The 22,500-nt window shown below is 28.7% G+C and overlaps 1 protein-coding gene across 1 annotated transcript in view; it reads right to left on the bottom strand.

Annotated features, from left to right (window-relative positions):
- The window catches only part of LOC124819178 (uncharacterized), a 37,560-nt gene that overhangs the window by 13,519 nt on the left and 1,541 nt on the right, over positions 1–22,500 (bottom strand). The window contains exons 2-3 of the mRNA XM_065817141.1: positions 11,761–12,043; positions 9,868–9,964 (exon numbers count right to left, since the gene is read on the bottom strand). Of these exons, the coding sequence (XP_065673213.1) occupies positions 9,868–9,964; positions 11,761–12,043 (380 nt within the window). The remainder of the gene's footprint in view (positions 1–9,867; positions 9,965–11,760; positions 12,044–22,500) is intronic.

Here is a 22,500-nt window from a genome sequence, read left to right as displayed (position 1 = left end):
ACTCGGCAAAATGTTGACCAAGCTGTATTTCGCTTTTAATATTTCGTGGCTAATCTTTTGTTGTCGATTACAGCCTTGCATCCTCGAGGCATAGACTCAATCAGGTGATCAATGAAACTTTGTGGAATTGCGGCCCAGGCCTTTTGGATTTGTTTAAACAGTTGATCCTTATTACGAACACCTTCACGATTAATTCTGTGGTTGACGATCTCCCACAGAGTCTCGATAGGGTTGAGATCCGGAGATTGAGGCGGCCAATCCATCACCGATAGGTGGTTGTCTTGAAACCACTGTTTGACTACTTTTGCTGTGTGTTTCGGATCGTTTTTTTGCTGAAAAACCCATTTTATTGGCATATTCCATTCAGCATGAGGTAACATAACATCTTTCAGGATATTTTTATGCATGAAACGGTCCATTATTCCATTGTTTTTATGTATTGGATCTAGACCATTAGCAGAAAATTATCCCTAGACCATTACATTGCCTTCACCATGCTTCACGGTGTTATGGCATTAACGTAAATTGAGGCGTTTTCCGGCCGGTCGACGTACATGGCAAATGCCATCGCTCCTAATGATGTTAAACTTCAATTCATCACTGAACAGGACAGTTCGCCATTTCTGCACATTCCAGTCAATATGAGATGTAGCAAACAGGAAACTTTTCTTCTGGTTTTTTAGTGAAATCAGCGGTTTCTTTGCAGCGTCGAGAAAACAATCCGGCTTCAACAGCACGTCGTCTGATTGTTCGGTCCGATACAGGCAGCTCTAATTGCTTTTGTATCTCAACTGATGATATCCCGGGATCCTTCTTGAATGATCTGAAAATCATAGAATCCCCTCTAGAAGTGTTGTAACGCGGTCTTCCACCTTTGTTATCTGCTACCAACTTCCCCGTAGAACCAAATTTGGAACATAGTCTTAATACGGTCCATTCTTTTACGCGATATTTATCACAAATACTTTTTTGTGATATTCCACTTACGTAATGGCCAATAATTTTCTTTCCAATCCAAGACTGTCGTGAGGCATTTTTGCACTTGCAGTCATAAAAATAATAAAAATAAACAATCACGCTTCTCAAGGCTTACCGTGTTACATTTACCTTATGATGATACAATAATGCTCTGTGGAACACAACGTCTTGGTTGGATGTGGACTGTATTGATGTAATGAAACACTTGTTGTATTTCACCTCTTGTATTGATGTTCTATGATAAAACACTTTGGTAAAACTCACTTTGATAAACTGTCTTGATAATACTGATTGATTGACTTCTATATACTGACTGAATTACATGTCTCTTATATAGTAAAATGAACCTGTGTGAACCTGGAAGATTCTAGATGTTTTTTTTCGAGACTTCTGGAAGCTTCTGGATGCGTCTGGAAGCTTCTGAATGTTTCTGGATATTTCTGGATGCTATTGGATGCTTTCAGATGCTTCTTCTGGAAACTTCTGCAAGCTTCTGCATGCTTCTGGAAACCTCTGGAAACTTTTAAATACTTCCTTTAAGTATTAAAAAACATCCGTGACGTTAACACGGACCAGACTTAAGAAAATGAAACAAACCAAAAAAGTTGCACTTGTTTTGTCCGCTTCAAAATGGCACTTGTCAACGAAATTCTGCCTGTGTGTTGTCACTTGTCAGCTGATTGCTCATGTCATGACGTGCTATGACTCCACACTCCTGAACTGTTTGCTGTGGTAGTATAGTTCGTTTCGTTTTTAAGACATGTAAAATTAGAAACATTTTTTAGCATTGTCCAATGTTGGTTGCAAATGTTTTGTCCAATACTGTATATATATATATATATATATATATATATATATATATATATATATATATATATATATATATATATATATATATATATATATATATATATATATATATATATATATATATATATATATATATATATATATATTATATATATATATATATATATATATATATATATATATATATATATATATATATATATATATATATATATATATATATATATAAATATATATATATATATATATATATATATATTTATATATATGTATATATATGTATATATATATATTTATATATATATATACATATATATATATATTTATCAAGTATCAGTTTTGGTTTACTTCCGACCTTCGGTTGTTTATTGCCTTTGGCTTATCAGAAATAGAGGTTTACTATTTATATTCTCATTTATAAAAACTATATTTAGTTCCATTACAAAGTTTAATTGAAATTTAAGTGTTGTTTGGCTGTTGTCAGTTCTTACTGAATCTTGCAATTAATTTATCACTACCTTTCAGAATAGCTACAGCTCTGAATCTTTTCGTGCTTGTATAGTCATGTGAGCTTCTATGTTAAAATTTTTTCGAGAGACGAAGACCCGGGTAAGGTTTGTATTGTACGCGGCCGTTTTTTTGCTACAAAATTTTGCAGCTAATTTTTTACTGTTCTCCAAAGCAGCTAGAGTTTTAAAATTTTCAGCAGTTGTATAATCTCAATAATGCTGGGATATTTAAAATTAAAGCATTTTCCAGCGCCAACGGTACAAGGGGCAACAATTGTTCTTCCCACCTTTCCACGTTTCTACCTCCCACCCTGACTTTATTAATTTATTTATTAAGGAAAACATTTTAGAAAAAATTATTGAAAAGGATGTCTTTAAAATTATTTAAAATTTACTCGATGTTATTGAGGTAATAAAAGCGAAAGCGCATATAACAGAGCAACTAAAAAATAAAAAAATTGAAACTGACTAAATAAATTATTCTGATTGTTAACAAGTGAGAGCTATTTTTAAACGTATTATTATAAATTTAAGTTTTAGCATTTAACATTTAAATTGAACCCGTCATTTCGAAAAGGGCACAAGTCACACTTTTTTTGAATTTCACTTTTTAATGTCATTTTTTTTATTAAAGTGTATAACATATTTACTTTGAAGGAGACGCATTTTCATATACCACAAGTCAACTTTAAATGAAAATGAAAATTAAAGTCTGATCGAAAATGGCACAAGTTTCGGACTTATGTCTTTTTCAAGTGGAACGAAGCGCAATGAAGTGACGTAATCTCACTTTATTTGTTACAAAAATGGAAAATCGTGAGCTTACTGAAAATGCTTATACGTCTAGAAAAAGAGTGTCTGGTATAAGGAATAGTGAAAATTACAAAAATGAAAAAATAAAAAAAGCCAAAATTGCAGGAGAAGCTTATAAAAACCACAAAGGAAATGATGTGGCTTAGACAGATAGGTGCTTCTTGCAGGTTAGTTTTTTGTTCTATAATATTTAATATATACTGTATTCATTCTCAAATTTTTGGTTATTTACTCATGTTTTACCACCAATAATTGGAGGTAAAACATCTTGATATTTAATTATTGTAATATTACCCCAATAATTTTCTTTATTTACAGATGTAGTTCAAAATGTATGGAGCTTGTATCTGAAGATGTTATAAAAAGTACAATTCAGTTTGTTAATAAATTTGATAGTAAAAATGCCCAAGACACATACTTGCAGTCATTGATTGAAAAGAAAGAAATAGAGAGAAGACGGTTTAGATCCGAAGAACCTAAGAAAAAATAATTTTCCTTTATTTATCACTTTAACATTGAAGGTGTGAGTAAAAAAGTATGCAAGAAAGCTTTTTGCAGTATGCATGGAATTTCTATGAAACTGGTTGGACGTTTATGCATTTGCTTAAAAAAAAAAAGAGCAGCCTTTACATCACAGAGGTAAATCCCAGGGATTATGATGCAAAGCATTACCTGGTGATACATTAACAAAAGTACGTGAGCATTTCGAATCCTTTCCTGTTAAATATGTGCACTACTATAGTAAAGATGCATCATCTTATTGTTTGGATGAAAAACTCAATGTGAAAATTATGCACACATTATACGAACAAAAATATCCAGATCATCCTGTTAAATATAAGTTTTACCTTAAATATTTCCAAGAAAATTTTAGTTTATTCTTTGGTAGAAAGCAAGTTGATGTTTGTGGACTGTGTGAAGAGTTAAAAATTAAACTAAAAAACCCACACGTTAATGACAATGCAAAAAGAATCTATCAAGCAAACATTGAGATCCATAAAAGACAAGCAAACAAATTTTACAAAAAAATACAGGAAGTTGAAACTAAGTGCAATAAGAATCCAAATGTGTATGGGATTGCATTTGATTTTATGCAAAATTTGCCACTTCCACATATCCCTATCCAGGAAATATTTTATCTACGTCAACTATGGCTGTATGAGTTTTGCATATACGATTTTAAAACTGGTAAATCAGTATTTTATTCATATTGCGAAGGAGTTGCTTACAAAGGTCCCAACAAAGTATGTACCTTTGTGCTGGATTATATTTAAAAAAACATTGTCAACGAAGCCAAAGAACGGCACCTATTTTCTGATGGTTATAAAATAGAAATCATGCCTTGATCCGCATACTTTTATCAATGGTAGCTAAACTAGGTAGCAATATAAATAAGATACAATACTACATACCAAAAAGAGGTCACTCATTCTTGCCTAACGATAGAATGTTTAGAACAGCAAAGCGACATATTTAAAAAAATGATCGGATTTACACACCAACAGAGTATGAAAATCTTATAGCTGCGGCAAACCAAGAATTTGAAATTAAAAGGCCTAAAACTGAAGATATTATTGATGTAAAAAAATGGTGGCCAAATTATTATGAGAAAGTTGTGTTATCTGTAGATTTCTTTGGAAGAGGAGTAGCCAAAGACAAAAAAGTAACATTTGGTATTTCAAAAGTGTCACATTTCACGTTCTCTAAGACCATACCAGGTTTAGTGATAACACGTGAATCCATAAATTCCTTAGTCAGTTATGATTTCCAGCTATTACAAAGGATGAGTACAAGACCAACCTTACCATTAAGTAATACTCCTGCATATGCTGGAAAATTGCCTATCAATGAAAAAAAAAATATCAGATTTGAAAAAAATAGAAAAATATATTCCATATTCAATAGAATAGTATAAAAACTTTTATATTGAGCTTTTTGCATGGCCAACAACTTCGGCAAACCAAGATTTCCAAGAAATAAGTGGTGATTAACTAACAATAATTGTTTTAATGTAATAATAAAACATTACTATATTGATAATCTTGGGATTTTTATATATAACAAAGTGTTCATTTTGAAAAAGGGTTAAGTCCATAAATTTAAATTAAAGATATATGTAATATATGTTGGTTTTTTATAATAAATAAAACTCTAAAAATTTATGTATGCTTTTTTTTCATCTACTCATATATTTAGTTTCTTTAGCACCATAGACTTTTTCTCTAAAAAAATTATTTTTGTTGATCCTGAAAAGTTTGAATAAATAGACTTGTGTCCTTTTCGAAATGACGGGTTCAATTAGGTCTATTTTTGATTACAACAAAGGAATTGTTTCCCGATTTCGCAATTGCATTTCTATGTTAGCGTTGTTCAAGTTATCTTCATTATTTAATTCTTATTAATTAAATGTCATTCTAAAAAGGTATATTTTATGAAAGTCTTGATTTTTTTATAGAAGCTTAAAACTGAAACTTATCAATATCATATTTTGAACTGAAACTTATCAATATCATTATTTACACAGTTAATTATACGTTATTTGATTCATAAAACGTAATAGATAAATTTATTATGCCGCGTTTCGTAAGCTTTTTTCAGTTATAAACTGTTTCGCAAGTTTCGGTGCAAAAGAGTTTCGTTTCGAAAGAAATTTAGTTTTTTATCATTATTTTAAAAGTTGAAACCTTAAAACTCTCATATGTTGCAATACTGAAGATAAAATTTTATTATAAACATTTTGGAATATAAAAGTTGCATTTTTAACAATTATATCCGTTTGACCAACAAAATTTTTTTATAGACTTCAAAACGTCGTTTAGCAAAAGAGCTTGTTTCGCAAGTTGGACCTCCGTAAGCGCTACTTTTGTATGCAACGAAATAGTTTTATTTCGTAATTCAACTTGCAAAAGGCTACATTTTGTAAGTAGCATTTGCGAAATGAACTTCGACGGTTTTTTTTGTTTCGTAAAATTCGGTACAAAAAAAAAAAAAAAATGTATTAAATACATTTATTTACGATCTTCACACTAGTTACAATGATATGTAACTGAAATTTAAAAAATGCTAAAGCTCCAGTATTGTTTTAATATTTTGAACTAAAATTAGATATTATTAGTATATTACTATAGTAAATATTTTAAGCATTTTTTATGACAAAAAAAGCATATTTGAGGCGTCTGTTTCTTTCAAAATCGATTTTTATCATCAAAATTAGTTGTTGATAATTTTGATCTGTTTCTGATTTTTATTTTACATAATTTAGTTATAATTTAAATATCTAATGGAGTACATCAATCAAAAATATGTTTTAATTTATTGTTTATTGGATAAATTATTATGAATTGTTCATGTTGATGATTTTGTTAGATGGAATCCTAAAGACTTCAAAAGCTCAAAATTTGTAACGGAGTTGAATTAATGGTGATAATTGACATTAATATGAAAAAGTTAAATTTGAATCACCATATTTTAATAGAATTGTTTAATAGTTACGAAAAAAACTTTATTTTGTGAACATATATATATATATATATATATATATATATATATATATATATATATATATATATATATATATATATATATATATATATATATATATATATAAATATATACATATATATATACATATATATACATATATATGATTAGGTTTTAGTTTTGCAGGGTGCGACAAGTTATGATGCCCTGAAAGAAACTTTAAAGTTTGTTTCTGAAATGAAAAGAAAACAACCAATCAATATATTTTATACAAACTTATTTCAACCCAGTTAATGGTTTAAATAGACAACGACTGCATCCAGTTTATGTACATATAAAATGCAAAACTATGTTAATAGAAATGTTTATATCTTTTTAAATTTTAGTTTTGTTATGGTTTTATATTTTTTTTAAAGTTTATTATAAAATTTTTTTTTAATTCAGCCACTTCGCACAGATTCTGAAGATTCAAATTTTAATACCGATTTTTTTTCTGAGTCCATGGTAATGCTTTATTTATTGCAACAGTTTTTTTAGTAATTTTTTATCCATGAAATATCTTGATATTTTTGGCTCAGCGTACCCAGAATACTTTTGTTAAATCAGCTTTAAAGCCCCTGCCACCGCTAAAGCTGATAATATTTCTTTTATACTGGTATTTTTTAATTATGCCAATGTTTAAATGATTTTTTTTAAATAATGCTTCAAGTTTCTGCACATGTTTAGAGTACAAAAGAAACAAATATCCAAACAACATCAAATGTACGTAATATAATTTTATAAACAGATAATTGAACCTGTCATTTCGAAAAGGACATAAGTCCAAAACTTTTAGCAGTTAGTTTATAAGTTTGAATTAAAAATTTATGTATGATTTATGTTTTTTTTATAAAAAATAAAAAATACATAAGTTATATACGTTCTTTATTTATCTACTTCTATGTTTAATTTCTTTAGCAACCTAGACATTATTTTAATAAAAATCATATTTTTGTTGATTTTGAAAAGTTTTAGTAAATGGACTTGTGCCCTTTTCGAAATGACAGGTTCTATTCTGCTATAATTTTTAAATGATAAGTTTTTGAAACACCTTTTTATTGTTGTAGTGTTTCTCTTCAACTACTAAAAGTGGTCAAAAAATGTCAACGTTTCTTTAACTAAACTTTTAAGGTAAAATAAATATATTTAATACTGCTTTATTCTAGTTTTATTGCATCAGAACATAACTTATTTTAAATTTGCTGTTTATGATAATTTGAGATTTATTCTAGTTTGTGTTGTTGCTATATATTTTTTAAAGATTCCTAGTTTGCAATTACATGCATCTATCCAGGCAACTGCAATTTTTTAAAAATTGTGATATACTTCTATATCTTTCGCATGGTAAATTTGATAATGTTAACGTCTTTTTAATTTCGTATATGTTTCAAGCGTTCAACAGACAAGATAATCAGTAAAATGTATGCTGCAAAATATTTATTTTTCATGCAAAAGTATTATCTTAATATACGTATATATATATATATATATATATATATATATATATATATATATATATATATATATATATATATATATAAATACATACATATAAAATGTTGAAACTTTATTTGAGTCCCAAGTATTCCGCTGATTCAAGTTTATTACAAATGCATGAAAGTATGCCTGGTGTTTGCCATCGTCTAAATGTTGAACCATTTCATGCATAAGGTTTTAATATTTTATATACCTTAGGCTCAGTAATTATTTTATACAATGTCTTTTTTTATGGAAAATAGGATTATTATTTGTTTTAAGTACACATTAGTAAAAGATCATTTTCTTTCATTAAAGGCACTTTTTTCATAACAGGTCACTGTCTTATGAATGCGTACTTTCTTCGTAAACTAAATTCTATTCAATCTTAGTTGACAAGTCTTGAACAAAGACAGGGAAGGTTGGAAGTTTTTGTAATGATCCTCTTGATCAGAATATCAGCCCAATCCAGTTCCCAGTTCCAAAATCAACAGGAACTGTTGATTTTGGAATGTAATAATAATTAGATAAAACATTTCTTATCATTTTTAGCTGTCATGGATGATGCTTAAAGGAGGCTTTACTGCCCATGACCATATTTTAAGAGTGCTTAATAAGTTGCTGACACATGATATGCAAAAAAAGATGAACAGGCTCGCAACACATGGCTTACTTATGTTTTTCAATTACCTTGATATTCTGCTTATAGGTGAGTGAAATTTAGAGCTACTACGGATAACTTTGATATAAAAAGTATATTGATATTATATTTTAAATAGCTGTCATGTGAGTAACCCATTTGACTTACAATTAATGTTTGAAACAATAATATAAAATAATGAAAGTTGTTAATCTAATGTTATTATCAATTTACTTATATTTGTACGCATATTTATATTGTCGATGTGATTATATGTAACATTCTCTAAAATAAATAGTAATCATTAAGTGATTATTTTAATATGATGTGTTTTCAATAACACCAGAGATCGCTTTGGTGGTCGGCTGCGGCAATGTATGAAAACATCAGTTTCGATTGACGCAAAAGATAGAGGCAGTGACAAGGGATGTGACGAGAGAAGTGGAAAGGACATTGAGGATGATAATGATCCTCAACAATAAAAGTGAAGGACATCTTTAATTAAATTTTTATATCTTGTATTTTGATTAGCATAACTATGTAAATAACAGTAATATATAACAGAATAAATCGTAATAATAAGTTTAAAAAATACTTTTTATTATTTTATTTAAAAAAAATTATTATAAAAAAACAACGACGCTTTACTACTCAACTTTAGATTTTCCTTCCAATTTTTTTTTATTTTGGGTTGCTTAAAGGCATGCCCTTAAGGGACCCTGATATTTTTTTAAGGCGGGCTGATATTGATACTATTATAAAAAGTACAAAGTAATGTTTTTCCTGTTGATAAAAAAATTTTTAAAACATTGATTTTGAAATAATGTAATTTTATTTACTTTTTCTATGTGAGTTTATTTTCGCAAATTGTATGGTCTATTAACTCGTTACAGCTGATTTTAAATGTCTACATAATAATGTCATTCATTTTTAATGTTCATTTATACAAGTTATAAGAAAATTATTACCTACATATTACCAAGCAGGTTTATAAAAGAGTTATTTTCAACAAACAAAAAAGCATTGAAAAACTTTAGTCATTTTTATAAAGTAATTATTGTAAAAAACGATCAAGCATGGTCACTTTAATTAAGTATGTATAAGTGAAGAAAATCTACTTACAAACACAAGAAAAAGTATGTTTATTAGTGGAATCGCATACGTCTCGACATATTTGAGTACTGTCACATGGATTAACCTGTTCACAAATTTGACCAATCTGAAATACAAATTATTCATGCATTAAGGTGGTTAAAAATTTTTTGAACAAAAATGACTTTAAACTGTTTGTTTATTTAAAGAATATCTTATAATAAAATCTTTTTTTCATAGCATAATTTTTAATAATATGTTTTTTTTTATAGTATGAATTATAATAAAAATTTAAGACATAGTATAAATAGAGTTTGCATAAAATGAAACCGTCGGACAAAAAAAAGCTTCTAGTGTTGTTTGTTATTCAAAATAATTAAAGTTTTTAAAGATCATTTCAATCAATATTCATATTAGTTGGTATTTAACTACCAGAAAATAACACAAAATAAATTTGTTAAGAAAGCCAAGGTAGGAGGGATGGCCTGGAACAACGAGGACCAGAGCATGGTATAAAGTTGTTTTTTCCACAAGTGTTTAAGTTAGTTACAATGAGAACAAAGCAATAAAAGAATAAAGTTGTTCGAAAAATTCTAAATATACTTCAGACTCAAACTTCCAGGTGGTATCAAGTACATTAACCTCAGATACAACTGTTGCAATAAAAATTATTTTGTTAATTTGGCGAAGAGATTTTTAGTAGATAATAGAGCAATGGTGCGAAAAAATTCTCTATTCAATGTTACTCTTTGTTAATGCAAAGGATAGAATTGCTTCATAACTTTTAAAAAGGCTATTGCGAAAGAAGAACACCAATAAGAACACTATTAATATTTGAACTTAATGTGACTCTTACAGGGTAAGTTTAGTAATAGTATTAACCCATACTAATTAGTAAAGTAATTTAAAAAGTTAGTTTCTTCTTACTTAATAAAATTTTTTAAGAGATATTTAAAGTCATAAATGATGTGTAAGAGAGAGACGTAAAAAATGCGCTAAAAGAAAAAAAAGAATTAGATGTTAAATTTAGAATAAAGATGTTAATTTAATACCGCTTTAATGGCATCGCTAAAAAAGTTAAACTTTAACTATGAATTTAAGATTTAGGTTTTCTGTCAAATTTCAATAGCGTCTGTAAAAAGTCGATTGTTACAAGTAAACAGCTACATAAAAATTTAAAAAGCTTTATCATCGGAAATTAAAGTATTATTTAGATAATTTTAATTATGTTTTTAACACTTCGGTAAAACTTGTTTAAGCTGTAGGGCTAGAATAAAAATTCCTATTTTTTTAAATGAAACTTATTGTTTTTATTTTTTTTAATCAATCCTTCAATGTTAACATTAACATAATTTAACTTTTTAACCATCTGTTCTTAGGTTTGTCCACTGCTGTGATTGAAGTATATTAATTTAATCGTCTCTCCATTTTTAAAAACCAAAAAATAAAATTACAACTTCTAACTTCCTTATCAAATGAACGATTTCCCTAATAAACACTAATTTTAAAATTTTCCACCCACCACAACAATTACAAAACCGAAGTCTATAATTTTTTACTGTTGTGTCCAATTCCCTTAACTATTTGACCCTCTCATATAGTTAGAGAGGGGAGAGTACATCAATTAATATAGCCATAAACGAAAAGAGTAGTTACATCAAATTTAATTTTTGGTTTGACAGACACTTTTTTAAATACAAGAAAAGTCTTTTTTCACAATTTATTTTTAAAATATCTTTGATTTTTCAACTTAAAAGAACAATTTAAAGGAAAACGTTATCATTAATCATTTCTTTGCTATTATGGAGTTTTTTTATAGTTAAACTAATAAATAAATTTTAAAAACTTTATTAAATTCTTTCAGTTTAGGTTTTTTTTACCAGTTATCAAACAAAATTAGTACTTAAATGTATAAAAACTTACAGTTTTATTATTAGTGTTCTCTGGTTGTAAAACCATCCAAAGATCTTTTGAAATTTGTTGAGGATTTGTTTCTGATAACAGTTCGCATATCATTTCATCTTCCTTCCAATTAACTAACGTGCATTTAAAGTTACTAACACAAGCTACAGCACAGTCAGAAGAATTGACATTATTCAGCGATTTTATAACATTTCCATTCATGTAAGCATTTTTAATTTTGTTAAACTTTGCATGTAAATTGCAAGGTAAACGAATAATGAAGCTTGTAACAGATAAGAATTGCCTGAATACCAAAATAAAACTTAATAATACAAAAAAGATATCGAAAATGCAAGTTGTATGAATTTCGATGTTAAAATATATTATTTGTTACAGTTTCGCTAACTTTGATAACAATAAAACAACAAATACCAGTTATAACATGTAAACTTTATTTTAAAAAAAATAGTAATTTAATTAATAATTGTAATATTAGTACTAACAGTTGTTTAGTTTTTAACTGAGTATTTAAACACTAAATTATTTAAATACTCATTTAAGAAAAGTTCATATTACAGCTAAAGTTGAAAGTGAAAGTTGCTAAATTAAAACCTACTTTTAAATTAGAAGATGCGCATGAAATAAACAATTACAAAACAATATCAATGCATTAAACATTTTCAAAGAAACCTTAGATAATATTATTTTAAAAAAAAATAAACTTTTTTATTCCAACCAACTAGGTTTATGAAAAATGCTCCAACTAACCACCAAATCATTTAATTCAGTAGGCACACGTCGTACTGGCAACGTCCTTTCGACGTTCCAGACGTCTGGACGTGCAGGAGACGTCTTGTGGACGACCTCCAAACGACGTATGCCCACTTGAAACTTACAAGTGCGTTCATTTTGTATTTAACGGAAAAAAACAAATCAATATTTTGTCTTCTGCCTTTGCTTTTTAAGTTAAGTAATCTATAAAAGACTTCATTAAGAGTTAAAAAAAAAAAAAAAAAAACGCACTTTACATCAGCAACTATTTTATAGTCGGAAAAACTGAAAACAAACTTTGGGTAGAAAAGATATTTGATTGATTTTGGAAGAATAATGTTTTTTGATTTTAAATTTATTAATCATAATGTTTAAAGTTTAAAAAGTTTTCAAATCTTTCTTTAAAAAGTTTAAAAAGTTTTCAAGTCAACCTTTTTTATAATAGTTATGATGCGTCACCCGGAAAATCAGTATGCTTAGTCTTACTTGATGGCAAAAAAGTATGCAATACAAAGTTGTGTGGAAAGAACCCAACAAGTCTAAGGCTTGTTTAACTATCTGTTTGAGGAATTATTTTTATTATGAAAAAAGTAACTAATTTTATTACTTTTGAGTATATATTTAATAACGTATATATACAAATTTATTTAAAGATATGGGAGAGCGGAGTGAGATGGGTCATGGGGTGAGATGGGACTTGGCAATATCTCAGTGAAAACTTTATTAAAGTAAAAGTTTTTTATATATGTTATAAGTTTGCAATAGCTTCTTCATATTATTGTTTTTTTTAAGTTTCAGAAGTATTTTTTTTTCGGATATTTGCGAATATGTAAAAGTCTAACAATTTTCCTGGATTTTGAAGACATCATTAATATTAAATATTTATGTCTTGTTTGCATATAGTTTTATGTTTATGGTTTTTAACTATTCACTATTGTTTTATTTAACTACTGAAGAAATATGATTAGCATATGGCTACGAGAACTGTATAAAATAAAGGTTTTCTCACACCTACTAGTGATGGGGTGACTTGGGACAGGAGAATTGGTGTGAAAACTTGGGACACTGTTCAATTTATCATTTTTTTAATTTACTGTACTTTAACTTTTATAATCAATATTTTTGTAAAAAAGCAAGTAAACAGAAAATTACGTTTATGTTTATGATTTCAATGTTTACTTTATAGTAAAGTGTTTTTTATCATAGAAAGTAATAATAACTATATTGGATTTCTTTGTTACTTTGTCCTGAAGACATTTTTTACAGTAAGTATTGTTTTAATGCCAATCATTTTTGTATTTTAAATTCAGTTTAAATAAAGTTTTTCACTATTTAATCATATTATAAGTTTTATAGGGTTGTGATACTATTTTACTTTCATTAAAACAAATTTAAAATTTATAGTCTAATCTGGATTTTGGTTAATGCAATTAAAAAGAGCATAATTTTTTTTAATGATGGAGCGAGTAATATGAGTAACAATTTTTCAGATGCCAAGAAATTACAAACGATTAACAAGTCGGTTAAAGCCTGATGCTCATACAATAAAAGCTGATGTGATGGCTGTCGAATCTGGAAGTTTATCACTACGAGCAGCTGCACAAGAGCATACAATTTCAAAATCAAATTTACAGCGGAAAATAAAGGTAAATAAAGAAACTTCTTACAGTAACTTATACGTTGATGAACAACATAAGTATATTTTTAATAAGACACAAGAAGATGAACTTTCAATAAATCTTCGTCAAGCATCTAATATGCATTATGGACTTAATGTTAGAGAAACAAAGCAACTTGCATATTAATATGCAATTAAAAATGACATTAAAATACCAGAAAACTGGAAAAAGAGTGAAACAGTTGGAACTGAATGGTTTTATTTATTCTTAAATCGTACAAAAATATTTATTTGTACGCCAGAAGCTACCAGCCTCAGTCGAACAACTAGTTTCAATCGCACAAATGTAGATACTTTCTTCAAAAACCTTGACTGTGTGCAGAAGCGCTATAGCTTTTCTGCTGATTGCATTTACAATACTGATGAAACAGGTCTGACAACTGTTCATAAGCCAGTGAATGTGATTGCTGGTAAAGGAGTAAAGCAAGTAGGACAGGTAACTTCTGCTGAAAATGGTTTTAAAGAAACTGGCATTGTCCCGTAAGATCCATCTGTTTTTAGTGATGTCGACTTTTTATGTTCTTATGTATCTGATCGACCAATTCCAGCAAATGACAATTCCGACAAACAAACAATCCCCACATCACTGTGTATTGTATCTGAAGTTATAAATGAAAAGAAACAGCAAATCAGCACTTCTGCCTACCATTGAACATCAGAAGATATAAGGTCATATCCAAAAGCGGGTGAAATGGGTGGCAAAGTGAAAAAGTGCAAAAAGAAAATGTTCTAGGTCTCTGGTATTGACTGACACACCAACAAGAAATGAACTAGTTGAAAGTTTATCAGAATGTAAAAGAAAATAGAAGATAAAGATGAAAAAAAGAAAAAAAGTTACCCCCTCAGACATCAACGTAGTTTTGACTCCATTTAAACATCAAGCAACCTGTTGAACAAAGTTACAAATGCATTTAGAATGGTATTTTATTTTTGTTAAACATAAATTAATTTTGTGTATTGTTAAATTTTTTAAGGAGTAGAATAAACAATAAAATAATGCTTAAAATTATTTGTTTCTGTTTTTGTCCCATTTCACCCCAACCATTGTCCCATTTCACCCCAACATGGGGTGACATGGGACAAACAGTCCCATGGGGTAACATGACAATTCATTGGACTATAGTTTTAAACCGATTTGTATAGTTTTTGTGGAAAATGTAAAGCGCAGCACGCAAGCAAATTTTTTTGTCCCATCTCACCCTATATAAAGTATGAATATGGAAAAGTTGGGATTAATGAAAAAAAGCGCACGGGGATAAAAAAAAGCACTGTTTTTTTTGTTTTTGTTATTTAGGTGCCCCTAGAAGGCCTAACGGTCTAGCTACAGAGTATCGCGAAAGTGCATTTAACCAAGAAGTTCACGCCTCCTTCCTTTCCGTGACGCGAAAATATGTCTAGAGCTCGTTTCGAACCTGGATCTCCGGCTAATAAAGCAAGCGCTCTAACCACTGCGCCACGGCCGCACGTTTTGATAACAATCTTATTAAATCTTTCTCAAATCAGAACCAGACGCTGTTACAATGCATTATCAGTAGGAATACTAATATATATACTATACACATTGCCTAAAAATTTACACAAGCATATAGTCGACTAAACTCCTTTGTTCAAATGATAATTTACACTTTAATCCAATGATATTGTTCAATAATGCAAGAAAATTTGTTAATATCATAAATTCTAAATTTTTAATGCCTGCTTTTGTCAAAAAGTTCCTACTAAGTCCTTCTTAGGAATTTTAGTTTTTTTTTTTCACAGCCATTACGAAAAACCAATACATGCTCTGCCTAGTTTGTATCTTGTTAAACATCCACACACGTAAGCAAATTGCTGATTTTATTAAATTTAGATTAAAATGCTTAAAGTATTGGAATGATTCTAGAGAAAAGTTGCTTGTTATATGGAACAATGACGAATTTATGGTCAAAGGCATAAAGTTGTCGAGAATTTAAGCTCAAGCTGAACGTGATATACTTATTGAATTAGAATATGAGGTTAGTGAAGTGCAGATATCAGACCTGGAATAATATAAGAATATGAAAAAATTTGGAACTGTGGGAACAAGTTGACTTGATGGCTGAAAACCTAGTATTTAAAAGATTGGGATACTTTGCACATGTTATACAGCTACTTGTAAAACTTGAATGTGATGGTAAATATCATGACTTACATTTAAAGATACGTAAATCTGCAGGAAAAATTGGCAAACCTGTGGTATTAAAAAAAATTGTCAAAAAATGTAGTAATAAATGGAGCATGGTACACATCGTACAGCTCTTACTTTATGGCTGGGAGACTTCTGGAAATAGAGACATCTATCAACGAAGTGCTTGGTGACCTTAACATTGATTCACTTGCCAAAAGCTAACAGATGACACTTCAGGATTTTGTCAATCTTTTAGAACTTTTTGCCAATGAATTTAGTAATCTCCATACAGATGCACTATCTCTCCAGTGTTGTACCTTCGATACTTATTTTTGAATACCACCTTGAGCAATTTGGAGATATTAAAGATGTAGCAGTTAAATTACTTGCAGATCTACGATTTTTGTTTGCAGTGGTTTCGCATACAATTTTGTAAAGGGCTCTCTAAAGTTTAAAAAAGGGCTCCTTAAGATTTCTATCAGAAGACTTCATTGCTGTTTCTGCATTTGTTGAAACTTTTTTTTTCAATCTGTGACTTGTTCACAAATGAACGGAGAAATCACTTTTCAGTTTCATTAGAAATACTCATTTAGTCTAGATGGTATGGTGACAATCATTTAATCACAAAGTCATTTATTTTAAGAAATATACGAGTAATAAATAAAGTCAATTCCATAACAATTGATTATATTTAGTTATTATTGGTGTTTACAGAGTCGTGGCTGTGCTCCATACGCTCGAAAAGAGCGGTGTGCTCAGAAAATTTAGGGGTTCTTTTTCAAATTTTAGAGGGCTCCTTACAAAATTTGAGGAGTTTTTTTTTTATACAATTTTTTTATACCTAATAAATGAAGTTTTCTTAAAATTTTAACGCCTTAATGACAGTATACGATATAACGTTGGGTGTACCAGCCACCGGGTTTATAATATAAATTTATATTTAATTAAGATTCCTCATTTTGGTATTTTTTTATAACACTGAGTCCTAGTTCTTCTAGTTATATAAGCCTATATCATCTATAAATTAAATTACATTAAAAATAGATGAGACAAAATATTTATGCAACAAACAAAAATTTAACTAAATAAAAACTACAACTAAAATTTTTATTTTAAAACTGAATCAAAACTAGAACCATAATTAAACATTTATGACCATGAAGTAACTTCATTGTCATAAGTATTTAAGTGCAATTCTTCTTTTAATATCATTAAGAATGATTGCCATTTTTTTCAAAACTAAAAAGTTCATATTTCAATTGTTTAAGTCTGCCATAATCCTTAGTTCTTTGGGACACAACGTTCAGCATGTTTGAATAACTTTGTTTTAATACTCTACACTAATTGATCTACAATAGAATTAAAAGTTTAAACTTGAAATTTAAAGGAGGTTCTTTTGCAGCTTTATAAATTGATAACTCAATATGAAATTTTTTTTACCTAATTGTGTCTTTTTGCTGATAAATATTCTTCTATTATTAGTACCAAGCATTCATCTTCTGATGACAGCAAACAAATAGTTTTGCAGCAGTTTTAATATATTCAATACCACATAAATTTCTTTTCTGAGTTCAAAACTTGTTTATACCAAGTGATAAGCTTTCTTGTAACCTATACCACATGTTTTTTAATATTCAAATAATGGCGTTGTGTCACAAAATAATTTTAGATGTATATTCTTTTTTATTACCCCATCTTTAGTGTACGATCTAGTTGCACCAACAACTTTTTATCTTTTAAACTTTGCAGTATTCTCTGATTTTACCCTTGCATTAATCCAAGCATCTATACGTAGATAGAAATATTTAAAAAAATAATTCTTGAATAAAACAAGTTAAGAAATGATACTAGTTAAGAAAATAAGAAATTAATGCGAGAAATAATGCAGCATGTGACATCTTTTCTACTTCCAAGTTATTTTCTTTCAGATTGAACTTTGTACAAACAACTCTTTATCTTTTCCAAATCAAAATTTTTCCTTATTGCGCAAAACACATCTCACTATAAAGGAAAACTGATCCTTGTTAGGGTGTCTAGTAATGTGTTGTTTTGAAATGAATTAAATCCATTTTCTCTAACTTAATCTGAACATTGTATCAAAATTTAGATTTTATCAAAAATATCTTTTTTTTTAAATGAAAAGATAACTGTAGAGCCACTTCCATGACTTCTAGGAACGTTAACGTCTTGCAGAATATTTTATTCTATTCTAACGTCTAGCATTATTATTATTATTTTTTATTGTTTTATTTTGTAGTGTAAATATATACAAACCGTATGTTATCAACAAGATATATGTAGCAAGGGCGAGAAAAAGAATAATATGTCTTATCGCCAAGCCCCTTAAAAATTCCGTAAATATAAAGTGTTATTAAAAAAAAATCAATTCCGTAAACAATATAAAACAAATAAACGTATAATTGGTAAAGAAATAAATAAAACATTTATTATTAAAAAATAACACGAACTACTTTTTACTTAAACATACTCTTCTAAAAGCACGGAAAAAATTAATTTTTATTATTATAAAATCATGAATTAATTTTCATAATAATAATTATTTTTTAAATACTAAACTTCAGATCACAAAATCAAAGTCTCAGGATCAAAAAATAAAAACAATAACAACATATATTAAACAACAAAAACATAAATAAATTTGAAAAGTTACATTTAACTTAAGCTTTTTTAAAATTAATATACTTTTCATTTAATTGCTATATCACCGAAAAATATTTTGGTAACATGCTTCATGTTTATTTAAAAGAATTTTGTTTGCATTGCTTAGGACTTCTGCTTGTCTTAAAACTATAGTTCTTTCATTAAAAGATCAATGTTTCTTATTTTTTATGCTCAATTACTAAAACTTCATTTTCATTGGTTATGATTTCGACTAATTTTACAAAATCATCATTTTGAGACAAGGGCACTTTTTTATCATTATTATTTATGATTTAGTTGTGGTCTGCTCTTAATTTTACTAAATCACTTTCAGATTGTTCATTAAGCTGTTTTTTATTAATACTAACTAATAATTTTTGAATGTTAGAAATATGTTATAAAATTTGAAAAAATAGCTAGTAACATAATTTTTAATCTTTCTCTACTTCTTATTGTTTTTGCGCATTTTCTGCGCCTCCTCTTGTTTTTCTTAATGGTTAGTCGTAAGTCAATAAAATTAAATTCATTTAAAACTATTAAAAGTATCTTATTATCATACATGGTTAGTTTTCAGTTCAAGCATTAAAATATGAAACTCAAAGATGGCCAAAACTATTACGTTTTGGCCATCAGCTTACATGTGCTCGCCTTTAAATCAAAAAATATGTTTAAACTTTCAGCCATTTTGACGAATGCAAGGGTCATAAAAAATAGAAATTATTTTATGATCTTTATATACTCTCTTATAAATCAAAAAGTTGTTGTCCCTAGAGATTAAAAATTTTAAAATAAAAAAAATTAAAAAAAAACAAGTTTTGCGTGTTCATAAATAGCGTTAACCCTTTAAAGCCCACCCAAGCCTAACTTTAAAAAAAAAATATGATCAACTGTGTAAATACATATTTTTGGGGTGCGAAATACAAAAACATAACTTTTTAAAAAATTTTTTTTTGACAATGAACTTTTTAAAATTTAGCATATCTGCTACAACGGCTTTTTAAGGGAAAAAAAAGGTTTTAAATGTTTTTATGTCTCAACCTTATAAATGAAAATCTTTGAAACAATTTCGTTCTCTTTGCATTCAAAGCCAAAGATTACACTATTGGCATTGAATGTATGAAAACCCTGCAGGGCATATTTTACATTGTTACCTTTTCTCAGTGTATGCTGGCAGATGATTTACTCCGTCTTGTCTTACATCTTGCATTGGGTTGCTATGGACCACATGGACCACATCTTTTAGCCTTTGGTGATATCATAGCTTTAAGAGATGGTCTGCCAACCTTACATTTTTCTACCTTTATTAGACTTGTTGCAACCTCTGCTTGAAACTTTTTAAGGGGCATATGTTTTGTTTTTGGGTTTATAATTTTAAATCTTTACGGTTTAAAAAACAATGTATTTACTAGTGCGATCACTATTACATGCACCCGAATGTAGACATAGCAACGATGACATTTAAGATTAGCTTTGTCAAAACAAGAACATCATATTAGGCTTATTGATTCCACCCATATACGTGTTGTATGTTTTAATATAGGGCTGATTAACATTTATATACTTTTTATACTTTCGGTCATATCGTTTAACAGTATGAACAGGTTCAGTTCCAACATATAAAGATATTAAAGTAACAGCTTATTATCATACCAGCGTACTAAAACTAAATTTGACTATGTGTCAGTAAGATAATCATAGCCTCCACGGCCATCTTTACGTAAATCTTTTTTACATGGTAAGGAACACTTGTTCAAACGGTTTGTATTAATGGTGCCTGCAAACCAAGTTGATCGTTCTTTCAGCATGTCCAGCAGAGTTAGCGATGTGAAAAAACTATCTGCAAATACTTTAAAGTTATGACCAGATGGTAACCTGGATTACATATTAAGGACTACCGATGCACCGACTCCATATATTGATGCTTTACTCGATTCGGTTTCTCTACCCTGGTTAACATCAAAGTCATAAAGAAATCCAATAGATTCACTTCTACCCAAAAGCTTGAATCCCCATTTGGTTGGTTTGTTTGGTAGGTATTGTTTTATTAGAGAGCGTTTTTTAAAAGCAATCATGATTTTATTCACACTATGCTTTTAGTGATACCTTCAAAAAATTTGTGCGCAGTCCTGTAATCAAAGGGCGCAACTTACAAATGCGGTCACTATCCTTAGTTTCCTGTGTTACATTTATATTATCAACAAAATGTAAAACTACGCCAGATAGACCATAGCTTATGTATGCTTCCCAATAAGATCTAATCAACGGCATCTTAACAAGCCCTTTCCGTAAGTAGACACCAATAAATTTTTCAATCTCTTTTTGTTTTAAGTTATTTCTTGAACCAGTTGATTGAGTGCTGTATAAAATGCTTTGCTTTGTTACTGTTTTAAGAAGCTTATCCGTAACAAACATTTTGAAGTACTGATATGGAGTCTTTTCATCTGGTATGGGTTGCGGTAATAGCTCCTAAATTTTTGTATCATAAACAAGTAAGTAAATTTTTTTCTAAACTAGCTTTACTGTTTTTTTTTTGTTTACTATATTAGACAAAGGTTGGTCATCATCACTACTATCATTATTATCATGAGGGGCATTTTCTTCTTTACAATTTACATTCAGTTGTCAAACAGCTCCTTCATCACAAAAATCATTATTATCAACAATCTTATTGATATTCTCATGCTCATAATCTGAATCTGAGTCATTGCCATTCAAGTCATCAAAGTCACTATCTCCAAAATATCCCAGGTACTACATAAAACTTAAGCATGCTATTTCATACATTTAAAATAAAAAAAAACTACAACAAACACTTGCAAGAATTTCTTTAAATTTCTTCATATTAAAAGAAAAATTAAATTCTTGTCTAAACTTTCATAAAACCATATAAAAGAAACTAATTTAGAGCCATATTATAGACAATATCGCCATTTTTTAAAAATAAGATTTGAGTGTTGGTGTTTGTCTTGATAATTTGTGATAACACAAACTTATAATATCCAAACTAATTACGTAATGAAACTGAGTTGCAAATATGCCACAATGGGCATTTTTGACATGAATAAATAAACCATATTCGAATGCCAGGTTAACAAATGTTCGTTGCAGATCTGCTACACAGGGCTCTAAAGGGTTAAAAAAGGTGACCAATTTGACAAAAAATTTATAAATTTAAATCAATAAATATATTAAAACTTAATTTAATTATTATATTTTGGCTCATACGCGGGTTTCCGAATTATTTCAAAATGCAATTCTACAAAATATTATGAAAGGGAGGAAGTGAATCCTTAAAAAGTACTAATTAACTTTTTTTTAAAAAAGAAAGGTCATCAAAACTTTAACTCACCATACTGAATTGTGTTAAACACTCAAATAGCTGACTATGTTCCTCAAAAATCAACTATAACTTGTAAATCACCTTCTTTGGAGAAGGTAGAGGGAGGGGGTAGGGTGATACATCTCTTTCCTCTCCCCTCCTTCCTTTGTATAATCGCCTCTAAAA

The sequence above is a fragment of the Hydra vulgaris genome, chromosome 14, assembly GCF_038396675.1.
Source record: "Hydra vulgaris chromosome 14, alternate assembly HydraT2T_AEP".
NCBI lineage: Eukaryota > Metazoa > Cnidaria > Hydrozoa > Anthoathecata > Hydridae > Hydra > Hydra vulgaris.
This window is presented reverse-complemented; position numbering and strand designations above follow the sequence as displayed.